The 15,997-nt window shown below is 37.1% G+C and overlaps 1 protein-coding gene across 1 annotated transcript; it reads left to right on the forward strand.

Annotated features, from left to right (window-relative positions):
* Positions 1-113: 113 nt before the first annotated feature.
* Positions 114-10,526, forward strand: LOC117423013 (translocating chain-associated membrane protein 1-like). Its single transcript, XM_034038347.3, has 11 exons — positions 114-492; positions 1,504-1,561; positions 2,626-2,744; positions 3,669-3,785; positions 4,092-4,150; positions 4,402-4,486; positions 4,878-4,948; positions 5,341-5,445; positions 5,710-5,853; positions 6,074-6,234; positions 6,666-10,526. The coding sequence occupies exons 1-11, from the start codon at positions 373-375 to the stop codon at positions 6,737-6,739; spliced, it is 1,113 nt and encodes a 370-aa protein (XP_033894238.3). The 5' UTR covers positions 114-372; the 3' UTR covers positions 6,740-10,526.
* The last annotated feature ends 5,471 nt before the right edge of the window (positions 10,527-15,997 follow it).

Raw genomic sequence — 15,997 nt, forward strand, 5'->3', positions numbered from 1 at the left:
ACGTGATAGGTTGAGGGTTCCTATGAAAGTGTTGAGGGGGTGGGGAGAGTTTTCGTGCATGTGTTTCTTCTGTTTCTTGTCCACATTGATTGCTGATAGGTTGAAGCCTCAGCTCGTCAAACTTATTTCTATCGATGATTGGTTTAGAAGTAATTTAGTCACAGGTACGTTCGAAGTGGGGACGGCTTACATCGCATCGGTGGGCAGTGTTTGCAGGAGTCAGTAGTGAATTGTAGAAACTGGGAGGGTACTTGCCTGTGAAAGATTTGGTGCTTGCGTGCGTGTTTGGTGTTATTTTTTTTTGGTAAATAAGCAGTCAGTATAATTAATTGGAACTGGAGCCGGGAGCTGTGAGTGTGTGCAGTGACAGCCATGGGTCTCCGAAAGAAGAACAAAAGCCCGCCGGTCCTTAGCCACGAGTTCGTGATCCAGAATCACGCGGATATGGTGTCTTGCGTGGCCATGGTCATCCTGCTGGGACTCATGTTTGAGGTAATTTTAACTGGAAGCGTCACATACAGACCGCCCAGAAGGCCGTGCATGGCTCCCTGGTCCTGTCTCAGAAAAAGCCCAACCCGAGAGGCCACAGTTCTGTTCAGTAACAACGCAGGGGCTATCTACATAGCAACAGCCAAACAGTTACCTGATACAGCCAGGCTAGTGAAAATGGAACCAATGCTTCAAAACAGAACTGTAGCCTATTGAAAACAACGACAACTTTAAACTGACGTAGGAGAAAGTCGTAAAACGACAGCTGCTTACATCACATGCACACTTAGATGGTAGTATTAACGGGGTTTCCTTTCACAACTTGACACAGTCATTCTATACAGTGAGCGGTGCACGGCTGCAGGGAAGGAGCATGGAATATTGTTATAATTATAGAGGAGTGTGTTAAACTTTTTTTCTTTTATTGCTGTAAAAATGGTTTGCTACTGTAGGTTATTTCTGAAGAAGAAGGAACTGTCAGCGATCTGTTGTGCACGAAGCCGTTAATTCGCTTTATGTATTGATGTCATCAGTTTTACACGGGAACTGACAGCATGACTTAAAACATGTGTTTTGTGTAGAATAATCTTAAATACTGTAATGTGCGTTTTTACACGTGAAAAGCTGAAAAAAATCGAAATCTACTGCCATTGTGGGACATCTTGCAAATTTCATCATTTGCATACATTTGTCAGGGGTCTGAAGTAACAAGACAACAATGCCACACCCCCAGCGCCACTCATGCACAGATTCCTAACATTTTTGTAGGCCACAGTATCACCCAAGCTAAGTCGCCTCTACCACTTGTGGTCCCTTGAGTTCACTGGATTTCAGCATATGGTATCTGCAATCAAGGAAACAAGACAGTAAAATGGAACTTAAGTCTGCTTGCCTTTTTCTGGCAGAATTACTGTAAAAAGTAGGAAACTTAAAATCAAAACCCCAGTCTTTTGGATAATAGATAATACGTTAAAATTGCTGTTAAATCAGTTGCATTTTTTCCCCCATTTGCAGGTAACAGCAAAGTATGCCATCATGTTTATCACTGTCCAGTACAATGTTACATACACTGGTAAGTAAAAAAAAAAAAAAAAAAAAAGAAAAAAGTTTATCCCTTCATTTATTGATATACACATCTATTTACATAACACAGTCCAACCCCAGTTCATTAGTGAGTTATACATGTCAAATATTTTTAATATCCAATACAGGAACTTAATAACTTGAACAAAATGTATTGATGTGGGTTTGTCCAGAGTTAAGTTTTTTTGGGAATTGCAGTTACTGTATTTTAAGGCAGGCTAGCTGTGTCCTAAAGGTAAGTACAATCAATCACTGGTGCTGGCATTAGTACACTGCACTGTACGCCTTATAGCTTATAAGCCACTTAATGTATGCCTTTAAGAGCAAGTACAGTTTTTACATAAATGTGTGCCATATATAATTGTTCGTAACTCTGAGAGAAAATAATGCAGGAGAGTCCAAAATGAAGACAAACGATGTAAGCATGTCTCCTACTTAAAACACATTTCAAGTTGAAAAAATCATTACTCAAAAACTAACTACTGTAATGGCTTCGAGTTTTTACACTAATTCACTAATGAGTAAATTATAGATTAAATAGTGTTTGGCACAGGATTCAGTACAGATTTGTGCATTTGGAAAATTTGCTGTGTGCTTGTTATAATAGAAACCAAAGGTAATTCTGAAATAAAATTAGGATAATGAACCCTTTGAAATATATATAACAGAATAAGTTTGTCATTAATCTGGTACTAAATTGAATAAAAAACAAGCCAAAGATGTTCTTATGAATAGGAACCCATATAATTTAGAGATCCCCTAATCTGCAGTGTCTTTGTGAGGTTATTGATGATTTAGAGAGCAGCTTACATCTGCTTTTCAGGATAGCACATAAACACATTAGATCCCCATGTTGCCTCCTTTACTAATTGAAGTTCATGGTCATTTATTGTTATTCAGTCTACACCCCTGAAAATAAGTCATTCTTGTAATTGTTTTAACACTGTCTGATTTGTAGAATAGTCGTCTTCCTTGCAACAAAATAAACATGTTTTATGAGTGGATATTGTAAACAGAAAAACACAGATCTTTTTTTTTTTTCATTCTAATCAGAATATAGGTCTGAACCGATAAACTTCTATGACTATGGACCAAAAGATTTAGCTACTATTTTCTTCTACATGCTGGTAGCCATCATTCTTCATGCCTTGATCCAGGAGTACATTCTTGACGTAAGTACTGTTCAGAGTACATTAGATTCAATTATTGCATTCCATATTTTTGACTGGTGACATATGAAACAGACCGACTGACTCAACAGTGAGGTTAATAAACTTGAATAAATTACAGTTGGGATCAAACATTTAAATTAAGTTGTAGCTTGCTTGATTGCAAAGTCATATTTACATCAAGATGCAGGCAATTTTGTCTTCCATTAACTGCCTTCTAATGAAAGCCTGCAGACATAAAGTCACCATTTGATTGGAGTATTAAAAATATGACTGCAGTGTCATCGGATGACTTGTGACTGACTTGTGTACTCTGTCAGTAATGAATAGGATTTTGTTATTTAATTCAATGTCTAAGAATAAGAATGCATGCTGCATGTGTGATGTATGCTACAGGAGAGAATATGTTGTAAAAGAAGAGTGCTGTGCAGTGTGTTTGCAGGTTCACAATGAGAGGGCAACACTTTGCTACTGTGGATAGATGTACTGGAATTATTGCTAACTGAGAGAAAGAACATATTTTTGAGATGAGAACATTTCAAGTTTTCACATCCACACATAAATCAGCCACCCAATGTTTCTTCGATTTTTGGAATGTTGTAGGTAACAGTGTTGTGCTCAGTCAGTGTTCTCTGACAGTAGCGAAGGTAAGTTCTGCCCATCCACTGACTTAACACTCACTATTTTCCTTTCCAGGTTTTTAACGTGTTCCTGTCACAGTTTGCAGGCCCTAATTTGTCTTTACAAAGGTTTAGAACAGTTGTGTCCAGCTTTGGGCATATCTTTTCATATGGAAATTTAGAGTCCAGCTTTTCTTTGGAATTTTGGCTCCTCCAACTTCATCTGTGGATTCATACTGGATAACATGGCGTAAGTGCTGTAGAGCACAGTATGTCAAATTAGCATTATTCTGTTTCTGATTTTCAGAAAATTAACAGACGGCTTCATTTATCCAAAACCAAGCACAGCAAATTCAATGAATCTGGTCAGCTTGCTGCCTTTTATTTATTTTCCTTCATCTGGGGGACCAGCATCCTGACTGCAGTAAGTAGTGTTACGGGAATCTTTAAATTTCTCATCCAAAACCAAACACAAGACATTTAAATGTCTAATTTTGTATTCAGGAAAAAAATGTTTTTCAAGAAAGATTTTAAAAAATAACAGTAAATAAAGTAATTTAGGAACCCTTCAATTCTCACTTTTGTCCTTTTTAACAATGACATTTCTATTTACTTGTGGTGCAAACTTTCCACTGAATAAAAAGTATAGTTAATAATCTCCTATATATTGTATTATTAATCAAAATATAACCATACCAAATGGATGGATTAACTTTATCGTCTTATGTAGGAGGAATTTGCTTCAAACCCTACTCTTTTGTGGGAGGGATACCCACATTTACATATGTTGTAAGTAATATCATAATTGTTCATTTACTAATAAACCGCAAAATGAAACCATGTTCTAAATGCCTTTACTCATGTCTTTGCAGAATGTTGTATATTACATTAGTTGTCCTAACCACAAAAAACAATCCATGGCCCCATGGCATGTTGCTAAGAATAGAGCCAATATCCATTACATTTTTATAAGTTTTTGCTGCCTAGCACTGCTGACTAAACATTGGAATTGTGTTTGTTGATGGGTTCTCTCATTACAGCTTTCAGGTAAAATTCTTCTACATTTGCCAGATTGCCTACTGGCTTCATGCACTGCCTGAACTCTACTTTCAGAAAGTTCGAAAGGTAGGCAGCATTCTTTATAAATGTAGGGCCTTATTCTGTTTGAAAAGAATGACTATAAAATTATCAATATAAGGGATTTCACTCACAAACATTTTTCAATGTCCTTTGTATGAATATCTGAACCAATATTCTTGATTTCAAAGTTTTATGTAGTTTCTCAAATGATTCAGGAATTTTGAATTCAATCCCAGATAATCACATGTCAATTAATGAATTTGCATCAGCTGCCATGTCATATGGTCTGGCAATGTCTAAATTAAAAGACCAGAAAAATGCATTTTTACAAAATGTCCACCGCCTATATGAGCAGTGAAGCACTATATGAATATGTAGAATTTGAGTTTGTGTATATATACAATGAATTACAGTTGTTTTATTTTTATTTTTGCAGGAGGATATTCCTCGGCAGCTGAACTATATTTGCCTTAATGTTTTCCATATTGCTGGTGCCTATATATTAAAGTAAGTTTTGGGGTAATGTAGGAAACATTTTAATGGCTTGATTTGTGAGCTACCACTGGAGGCTCAGTTTGAATGGCCATTCATAAGTGGAAGTCATTTCTGTTTTGTTTTAATTTTGTAAAGTAATAAGTATTTGTTTTATTTTTGATTGAGTAAGACGTTCAAGTTAAATGTGATACTCAACCCTCTACATCACTGTATGAACAGATGCTGTCAATGATGCGTCTCTGCAGTGTGCATGATTGCCGTTCACGCCCTGCTGCCCGGTTACACCTGACAACATTAACTGAGCAGGTAGATTAGGAATAACAAGAGAAGATGAAACACGTAAGTATTATGTTCTTCTAATTATATTGGTTACTAATGGAGCCGCCTTGCTTTTTCATCAACAGTCTTCACCGCCTTGGCCTGACGTTGCTCGTGCCACACTGCCTGGTGGAACTCCTGTTCCACGCCTCTCGACTTTTCTACTTTAGTGATGAAAACAAGCAAAAGGGGTAAAGTGCTTAGTTTCATTACCATTTTTTTAAATAAATCTGAACGGATCAATCAAGTCATATCTCCGGAGTATGAGATGTTGGATGGTGTTTTTTTTATTTTATCTGGGTTGATTTTTGTCAAGTCAAACACCTAAGAAAGAAGATGGGTGATGGGTGCTCTGTTGACTTTGCAATGTGCAATACAATTGTAATTGTGCAAGTGGAAAGCATTGGTCAGGAAGTCTTAGTACTGTATAACGGTACGCTGTATTTTCTCCCCAGGTTTACTCTCTGGGCCCTGCTGTTTGTAATGGCTCGTCTCCTCACCCTCACTCTCTCTGTCCTCACTTTTGGCTTTGGTCTCGCTCGCTCAGAAAACCAGGGATTTTCTATCTCCGAGGGGAACTTTAATGTTCTGATTGTCAGGTTAGTCTGTCATCCGTCCCTCTCAAACAAACCACATACAGCCTTTTACCAGGTGTCAAATACTTATTATTTCTCACTTACATCTTTTACAGACACATATTTTAAGTGTTTAGTATGAACACTTGAAAATACATGTTGTTGCCTTGCATGAACTCCAACTTGCCTTTCTGCTTTATTGCAGTAAATGGCATTTTGAAGTTTTGTTTATGTTCTTTATCAGGATTGGCTGTTTGGCTGCTATTTGTCTGACACAGGCTTGGATGATGTGGAAGTTCATAAATTTCCAGTTGAAGAAATGGAGAGAACACAGCCAGAACCAAGCCACCAAAAAAAAAATCACCAGTCTTAAAAGCAGGCCTTCTAAAAAAGAATCCAACAGAGGTAGGTCTCCTGCACTGCAGAAACGAGACGGTTTATATAATATCGACCCCACTGCACCTCGAGCACATCCGTGGGAATTACATCTGCAGGAAACATTCCTGCATGTTGTGCTTTAATATAGTCCAAGATTGTAAAACTGATCATGCACGTGGGTGCTATTACATTAACAATCTCCGTTTTCATTACAGTAAGAAAGGTTAGTGATTGGGGGTGGGAAATAAAGCTGATATTCTGTTGTTATTGAATGTAAGATGTGGTGTTATTGAGAGTAGCAGGACCTGGGGATATATGAAGGAACATGTGTGTTTGTCCATTTGCACGTCAAACTTAAAATTTACAGTGGATTTAGTTAGGGTTGTGGTCTACGTTTTTTCAAGAAACCGATCTAATTCTGTATTTACTTTTACTTTTTTTTTAATATCTATATATAGGAAATTCTGTTAATGGAGTGGTGAAGTTGGAGGAGAGAACATCACCCCGCGCACGAAAAGCAAAAGCTTCTTAAAGCATGTGTTTCCAAAATAGAAGTATAAAAAGATAGTGTAAGAGCAGTGTGCTACCCTATCTCACCCTAAAAGTTGCCTGCCTCCTGCCCACAAAAGAGCATTAGCACAATCAGATGACAATAAATCAGCATTGTCAGGTGAAAATGAAGCATATTGCATGCTTTGGAATTGTTTTTATCAATTACTTAAAAATGTGTAATTTAATGCAAGTTTTTCTCTCTATGCCATTGGTTGCATAGCAAACCCCAGTTTGTATTATCATTTTTTACACCTATTGAATCTGATCAAATAGTGTGAACAGCAGCCTCTGTTCAAAATGATTTGACATGGTACTATCATAGTGTTTACTGCCAAGTAGCTGGTTAGGGCGAGTTAAACCTTTCTGATGCCTTTACCAAACACTGTTGCAATGCCAGGCAAGCAAAGCAGCTGTCATGTTGCTTAAACTGTTCTGGATTTGTAATTATTTTATTAAAACATTCATATGTGATGCCACTTATTTTTTGGGGGAGGTTAAAGGATCATTTATGAAGAGTAAGAGATTCTTACCTGTAAAAAGCCTTAGTCATTGGGCTATAAATGCTGTGCAGGTTAAAGCATTTCTTCTGGAAACCTTAAATGCCTACATTGGCAGATTACAAGGGCCATGAGACAGTGGATCATGTACAGTATAAAATGTGTATCCAAGACAAGTAAGCAGTGCCGACCTTGACATTTTGAAATGGATGTACTCATCAGAAATGCATTGCTTTAAAGTGAGAATCTGTGTGTAAATTGTGGAAATGCTATACAAGCAAAGCAGAGGGTCTGTTTTTTGTGGTTAAACTTAACCGATGGGCTGATATCGATCATAGTTCAGGCACCTAGTGGCCTTTTAATACATCCTGGTAATTTTACAGTGCTTATCTTGGGTCAAACATAACCCATACTGCAGAGCAATGCAGAACATGATCCAAACACAATTCTTGAAGTGTCCTTATATGTAAAATGTTAAATATGTCAACCAATTTCAAAGTTAAGATTAGGACTGTTATGTAGCTTCTCGAATGGTTCAGAATGTTTTTGTCCATCCTCTTTAGCCTTTTGGAATGCTCCCTCTGTGTGTGTGTGTGCGCATTGTTTTAGATGCATGGAACTGGGTGGCTGTGACTCCGCTTTAAGATTTCAATAGGTTTGTATCTCTGCTGTAACAATGCAAGGTAACATTTAATCAGTTTGTCAATGTCTTTTTTTTCTGAACCATTGTTTATGCTAATAGAGGTATAACTAACAAAGTTGTTTATACTTTGAATCACCTCTGCAAAACAATCCTATAAAGGATCATTTTTCATGTTGCAAGTGATGCTAGAAAGGACGTGATCAACTACAGCAGAAAATGGGTCCACGTTTAGGTGCAAAATCCTTTCCCTTCCCATTGATTTAGATAATGCTGGCAGCATAGAAAGGTGTGCTATTACCTATGTGCAGTACTGTCACTGTTCATAATTTAAAGTATCTCTCATTTCTGTGGCAGTCTATTTATTCCAGTATTAGGATAGGATTGCCCTTTACCTTGAAAATAGCAACTACACCATCCGACACAGTCTATTACCACAAGCCCAGTGAATTATGTGCAGTGACCAATACTCGCATTCATTCTTTGTTGCAGCAATTTCTAAGGAGGGAGGGGATGTCAACTTGTGACAGTCCTACAGTTCATTTTGCAGATTACAAAATAAGCAGCGTATACAGTGTTTAAGTGTTCTTATTACCAAATGCTTGTGAAGTTTATAACCTATTTTTTTTATAGACCAAAATGTAAAAAATAAACTGTAAAATATTCAACCTCAAAATAATTCATTGACTTTTCTAACTCTGAACATGTGTGTTGAAATGCCTGGAAACTTGGGCGCTCACAACTGCACATTTCCTATGGAAATAATATGCATTATAGTAACAGGATTAATTTTGCAGCCTTTAACGTGTAACTGCTGAGCTGCTGTGTCAAGCAGTTAACATAACGGTGTCAAAAAGCACAGCTGGCCAGATATTTTCAAAATTCGAATACCTGTCCCTGAGTACAGGTTTCTCGTGTATAGTTGCTGATGTTAGAATAAATAAAAGGATTCTGTATTGACCGTAGTAGTTTCAACCAAAATCTTCTAAGCTGTATAAATGCCGTAGTTGCCAAAGCTTCAGTTATTGGTCACTGCAAGAGCTAAGCATTTGAAGTGACTGGCTAACACATTTATCAGGCTTCTTAAATTATCAAGCACAGATTATAAAATCAGATAAAATGTAGTATTAACTTCAACAGGCATGCACTAGTTATTTAGGCTAAAAGTTAAACACAGCCAGAAAGTCTTAAAAGAGGGCAGCATGGAAGTATGCTGTCACATTATATTAAGTATGGTGTATTTAAGAATGTTGCAATTCAGATGGTAGATTACCAAATAATTTATTTTTAAGCACCTTGTTTTGTCTCTTTCTGTTACATGTTCTATGAATTTAGGCTGCACATCTTTTATGATGATCTTACCACAAGATTCATTCCTGCCAGGTTTTTTATGTATTTCAAGTCACAGCAGTACAGTACTGGCAAAAACCCAGTTGTGATGTTTTTTATTGCTACATTGTATCATGCATTTTATGATTTAACAATAACTTTTAATTTAGTTTTAGTCTAGTTTTAGTTTAGTGTAACTTGTGTGCTTTTAAACTGTGTTGTGATTTAAAGATCATTAATTTTAGTTACGCATATACCAATAATAGATAGCACAAGCTACAGTGACTCTCGGATGGCATCAACACATATCCGAAGAGTACCATCCAGTGATAGTTTGTGTCATTCCAACAGAAATGTTGCAGGCTGTTATCGGCAACATTATTCCTCCGGTTCTTTGACAGTGTTCAACATATGATTCTGTGATGCTCTACTGTACTCTACTGTAAAAAAAGAAAAGAAAAAACTTGGCACCATTGTCATTAATGAACACTGCATTAATAAGGCCCACAAACATCATGACCCCCCTGTACTTGGATTTCTGGAAGGCACATGAAATTGAAATCGTAAATCGAGAATATACATTTACCTGACTCAGTTTTGTTTTAAGAACAAACTATGTATAAACTTATGAAACAAAGAAACGGGATGAAAGTTATCACTATGGATTTTTGATCAGCCTTAGGATGCTTCACATGGAGCTGTGAGCAACATGCACATGAAATATCCTGTACTGTACTTTACTGGAAGTTATTATGGATATTGTAATTAAGTTGAAAATATTAAATGCCATGTTGAACTCCACTGCTGGATAAAACCATACTTAATTGTATATATCATTTAATGAATTATGCATTTTCCTAATAGGAATGTGCTGCACAACTACTGATGAGGTGCAACAATACACATAGTTATTATGTTCATGGCCATTATAATATTTAGATTTTTTTTTTTTATACAGTTGACGAGGGTGTGGTCATCCAGAATTAGCACAATCCTGTTTATCAATCCCAATTGCGTACTAGACAAACACTTTCAGATGGAGTATTCTGCCAAAAGCACCACAATTCTGCTTTGTTTGAACTATGTACACTTTATTTATGTATTTATTTATTTTTATTTTTTTTGCCGTTCATGTGATATTTTATAAAACTAGTACTGTGTTTGAGTTGCTTGCTTGGATGTGGAAAACTATTGCTTTTTGTAAAAGTTCTGACACTGACATGTTCTGAAGATATTTGTATGTATTTATGCAAGTCTTTGTGTGATTCTAGTTTAAATAAACCTTTGTTGAATAACCAAAAGTGTGGTATTGCAAATTTAATCTATTTTTTTAATCAGTGGTTTAAAATGCAATTTCCTGCATTTCGTTATAATCTATATACATCATTTTTCATTTTGCAATTTGGGGGGAAAAATAAAAAATCTTTGAAAAGTGTCAAAAGGTGCAACACATATTTGTTTGAGTTGGTTTCCAGTAAGACCATTTAAATCATGCAGAGTGAAAGGTAAGTTGCATGTTGGCTCAATCGTGCCTCATACTGAGTGCCTCTCAAATGATAAATTAATAAATTAAAGGTTCAGCATTGTCTCAGTATCACACATGCCTGGTTGAACAAAGAGAAGCTCAGCAGAGGGAGCACTTGTGCTTTCTATTTGAGAATTGGAAGTGTTGCCAAAAAAAAGGACATCTGGGAAATGTTGTACTGTAATAATAAAACAGATTCGTATTAAGATGTGAAGTTATTGTGACCTTAAAAAGACCCACAATCTTTTGAAAATGTCTACGTTGGTGTCTCCTTCCTTATGGAGCATATTGGGATTGACAGACAGCCAACTTGCAACAAGAGCTTAATAAATTATGTAGATGTATTTATTTATATAAGGGAGAAAACAGAATACTTAATTACCAAAGAACATATTGCACCATCAGTGCCAGACAGTCACAAATGTAATTCTATACTACAGCATTTTCAAATTTCTTCTGGTAGATAAAACACTGAATTGCTTCATAATTCTGCTTGGCCCCTGTTGTGCCAGTCTATCAATTATTAAACAAGCTCTCCTGCAGCAACATCTAATTCTCTGTCTAATTTCTCCATTAAAATGATTCAAACAAGATGCTCCCTAGAATTGAATAGATTTTTTACAGACTGAGATACAGAAACTCACACGTCTGAAGAACTTTAAAATAGATCCTAAAACATAATTAGATCTTGTACTGTTGAGATCAGTTGAATAAGCATGTGTTATGTTTGTATTGTATTTGAAACTATTTGAAACCTTTCTGGATGTTTTTGGAAACAGACATTCAACTGGTTGAAGTGCTAATGGTATTGTTATAACCAGTATCTTTGCTTTGAGTTTTCTTCTAAATAAATCCAAGATAGAGTAAAACTCCTTAAATCGTAATCTCACCAAAAAAAAAAAAAAAGAGGGGGGGTCTGGAAGCATACTACTGCAATGTATATCTGCTGTTTGTTACCCAATACGCATAAATGTGACACTAAATTATGCTGATTAGACTGCATTTACATATAAATTGGGTTCATTAAAAACAATACCTTATTTAACGCAGCTCATTCCAAATGCCATCATTAGTAAGACTTGTCATTTCATCCTGGCAGACTAATGGCCAGCAATGTACACATCTAAAGCGTGTGATGTGCACTCTAGTATAGCTTAAGCTGATCTCTATGGAAAGCCCCTTTTCCGATGTCAGTAGCTGTCAGAACTTGTTAGCTTAATTTGCAGTAAGAGAACCCAGCACTGTTCGGGAGAGCTGCAGATCAGTAACAATTTACAAATATAGCAATGTTTTTTAAAATGATAAACTCTTTAGGGGGATAAACATTTATTGACTTCACATGCCACCTCTAAAGGAATGAGAATAAAGGCTTTGAAATAGTTTTCCTACCTCTTTTTAACATTAGCAAAATTATTTAGTGTGCTAAGGATCTTTAACTCCTTGCTCCTTCTACTCTCTGCTGGTGGAATTCTAGGAGGGTCTAATACTCTTAGAACAGCCTCCCTCTGTTCCACAACCTTGAGAGAGGAGGGGGTGGGAGACTGATTATCATAACCAGGTTCCTCTCTTTTGATGTGGTTTAATGATGATCATTAATAAAATGAGTAAGTATAATATAATGATGATCATTAACAAGGATAATAGAATGTACTATCAAGTTTTCCGAGGCATATTGTCGTGCCACACAGTCGTGAATAACAGCATGCACAGGTTCAAGATGTGTGTACCGTTTTGCACAAAAACTGTAATATACCTCTCTCGTATGTGACGTTTGCATTGTGAAATACACTGCTGCTAAAAATGTGCCACATATTAAGCTTTATTTTCTATTCTCAGTCAATTTCCAAGCATCTACTGAATGGCAGGTGTAAACTACTGTGTTGCCATGATGGCTGAGGCACAGTTCAGATGGAAGACACAGGTGTTGTTTCTCCTGATTGTGAAATTTGACACAACCATGGAGAGGACACTCAAAGCACTGGGTTTCTATCCAGATTATTTTATTGGGCAGGTGGGGATTTTTATTAGGTCAAGCTCATTTTTGATCGATCTAATCCTAGCGTCCTATGCGTGCGAGTCCCAGAATATGGTGCCAACAAATATCTTTGGCAAATAAGCTTAATTATCTGGAGTATATCACAAAACAACTGTGTTTCTCTGTTTAAGAGCATAAGAGAAGTTATGAGCTTGAGGAAGCCAATCGACCCATCAGTGTTGGCCGGCTCCTAGTAGCTGATTCATCCCAACATGGCTAAACTTGTATTGTTTGTGGCATTTTCTTTTCAGGTTATACCAAACTAGTAATTTCTCAGACAACCAAAACAATACTTTACATAAAAAATAGTTCAGGTGCAATTAAATGGCATGACTCAAGGCAAATCATAGTTAATTTACCCTAGATACTGTTGGTAGAAAATAGATCCTGATTGACAGCATTTAAGAATACTACCAAACCACATAACAGGGAAAAAAAAAAACATGTTTAAGAAATGTTTTGGAAGGTAGCTATCCATTGCAGCTGAAGTTTTTTTTTTTTTCTTAGTTGAAAAGACAACACTAGCCAATCTTTTAAGGCATATCAGGTTTCATTGTTTTTTGTAATCAAATTTTGACCATAGTTAATTTACAATGTTTTTACTATACATGGTATCATTTTACTGTTCTTTATTACACATTATTGTCAACTACCATCACTATCAATTGCTTAAGCAATAACATCCAACACAGAGCAAAAGCTTGATTCTGCCAATTGCTGATTATTGTGATTCAATGGAGCTTTGCAATGTTTTGGGCTTTGTTTACATACATCTGCTGGGGAATGTAGTTTACTAAAATATGTTTATCCCCTTTGTTCTCCTTGTGGGGTTTTTAGGATAACTCCAGGCTTCTGAGAAAAGAGAAGGCCGGTTACCAAAAACCATACTAGTCACGGCCACCTGACTATAATTAATTTGAACACATAACACTTCATAACACTGACAGGTATATAAACATAGGAGAGTTCAGAGCTGTAAATCTTATTGATGCCCTTGTTTTTGGGCTTTTTTTCTACTGCTTTTTTCCACAGTTACCAGGGGGAAATGTTGAAACTTGGACCAGATAAAATTAGTTGTTTTTTTTAAATGTCGATTCTAAATCCCTCCCAGCTAGTGCACATTCAGTAAGTACTGTTTATATCTCACTGAAATATCCTTTACAGGTCTTGTTTTAAATGACAGTTCACAAGCGCTAATAGATAACAGAGCTATGGGAGAATTGGTAACTTTGGGTAGCATAGTCCAATATCAAAGGGCAAACATGAGCTCTCACCCCCACACAACGGCACATAAATGCATACTCCATAATAATGCTGATTAATATTTAATATTACCATGCAAGCCATGTGGTGCTGCCTGTAGCCCCTGCCTCAGGACACAGCCCAGGAATCGGAATAGCCTCCCTGCTTACCTATCTACACAAGAATCCGCCTCGCTTTTGTGTTGTTATGTTTGCCCACCAGAGCTGGCAGGTTGCTTTCCACTTGACCTTATATTTACTGAGCTCCCCCACTGGGAGTCTGTACAGCCCTGACCTCCAGCTCACAGTGAAGAAAGGGTAGAGAGGTGGAGATTGTGACATCAGCTGTGTCACAATGATCTCTGGACCCAGCAGAGGTCTCAAATCTTCTTGGTTTACTTTTTACTAAACAGTACAAAGAACATTACTTGCCAAATAAGGGGTAGGAAATCACTTTACTGTTGTATTCTTTTTTTTTATAGGCTCCACCCGCTCTACGCAATACTAGATGATACTATATTATATTGTCATTCCAGGTAAAATGAGTTCAAATTGTAAAACCTCTCCTTCAGGAGATGGTTGCCTGTGCTTCTGAGGTTTTTATAGGGCTGCACACATCAATAAAAGAGATTCCAAAAAACAAGCCTCCCCACCCATTATTAATTACAAATTTCAGATGATCTAGTTGAGTGGATTTAAACTTGTTTGCAGAATCTTGCAAACTACCGATGAGCATTACAAGCAAACCTGTCTATCAGAAAAGACTGCTTTCCAAAAAAAAATACAGCAGAAACCGCATAAAGTCTGCATCTAATGGCCTTTCCTGATCCTATTGTTGTGCAAATAGGGTGTTCAGTCACCTGCAAAGAGTCCATACCCAATGTTTCTAGCTCTTTCCTTTTGATAGATTTAAAAACACTGTTTTCTGTATTAATTTCATTTTATTGTTATATTTCTCTCTTCAAAAGATGGTGTTTTGTTACATGTCTCTATTTAAAAAAATCAATACAAATTAGCCCTCCCACGCACAAACAAAACAAACCATTAAGACATAAAGAAATGGCACTCAATTGCATAGAAATGAGCAGTAAATGATGATGTAAATAAGCCCTGTGATGCTTCCATTACCAGAGGCCTAGTAATCTGAGAAGACCAACTCAGGTGGTTTAAAGTCTGTAAATAAAGGCCTGGTGACTCAAGGGGAGTGGGGGATGAGGGGTGAGGAATTAGGTTAGTGATTGGGGGAGGGGGGGGGGGGGGGAGTGTGGTAGGTTTATCTCTATTAACCAAACAATAGTGACAGACAGACAGACAGACAGATGGATGGATATATAGATAGGCAGAAGGAATTTGGGAATATAGATAATGGGAATATGCTTAGTGTGGTTAGCCCAAGTGGAACTTGTAAACAGAAGTGAGTTCAAAAGTCGCTGGACTGATACACAGCAAGCAAGGACACCATCAAATGACAAGACTGTGGGATCTGATGCCTCTGTGGGTTTATCTCCCAGCAAGGTTTGTAGACTAGATAAGGTTAAGAAACTGCACACTGAGCCCACCATGTTGGCTCCTATTTCTCTGTAGCGTATAACACTACAGCAGTTCTTCAGTGGTTCTTCTCTATAAACCTTCTCTCTTCATCCTCTCCTCTCAACAGCAGGAGAAATCCTACCCTGGTTAGCCGGATATCACCATGGAGACCAGGTTTTTGCTGTCTCCTACAGATCCCGTTGGAGAGGAGACAGGTGCCGTCAGCACGAGGAACCCAGGGTCACACAGCATGCAAAACACTGCCTCAGACCAGCAGAATCAACACATCCATTTGGAACAGACATGCGTGTCTCCTATATGAGAGTCTGGCGTACAGTACACTATCCTTTTAGAATATCAGCCTTTTTCTTTGCTGCTTAGACGAGACAGAAATTCAGTAAATGTGTTTCACCATTACATAACCCATATCCACAATATATG

The sequence above is a fragment of the Acipenser ruthenus genome, chromosome 18 (genome assembly GCF_902713425.1).
Source record: "Acipenser ruthenus chromosome 18, fAciRut3.2 maternal haplotype, whole genome shotgun sequence".
Classification (NCBI taxonomy): domain Eukaryota; kingdom Metazoa; phylum Chordata; class Actinopteri; order Acipenseriformes; family Acipenseridae; genus Acipenser; species Acipenser ruthenus.

Bases quoted from the DNA above. Each gene is read 5' to 3' on its own strand.
- LOC117423013 (XM_034038347.3), top strand. From the start codon at position 373: ATGGGTCTCCGAAAGAAGAACAAAAGCCCGCCGGTCCTTAGCCACGAG. The intron at 4,151-4,401 runs GTAAGTAATATC...CTCTCATTACAG, and splicing joins TACCCACATTTACATATGTT to CTTTCAGGTAAAATTCTTCT. The intron at 5,446-5,709 runs GTAAAGTGCTTA...TTTTCTCCCCAG, and splicing joins GATGAAAACAAGCAAAAGGG to GTTTACTCTCTGGGCCCTGC.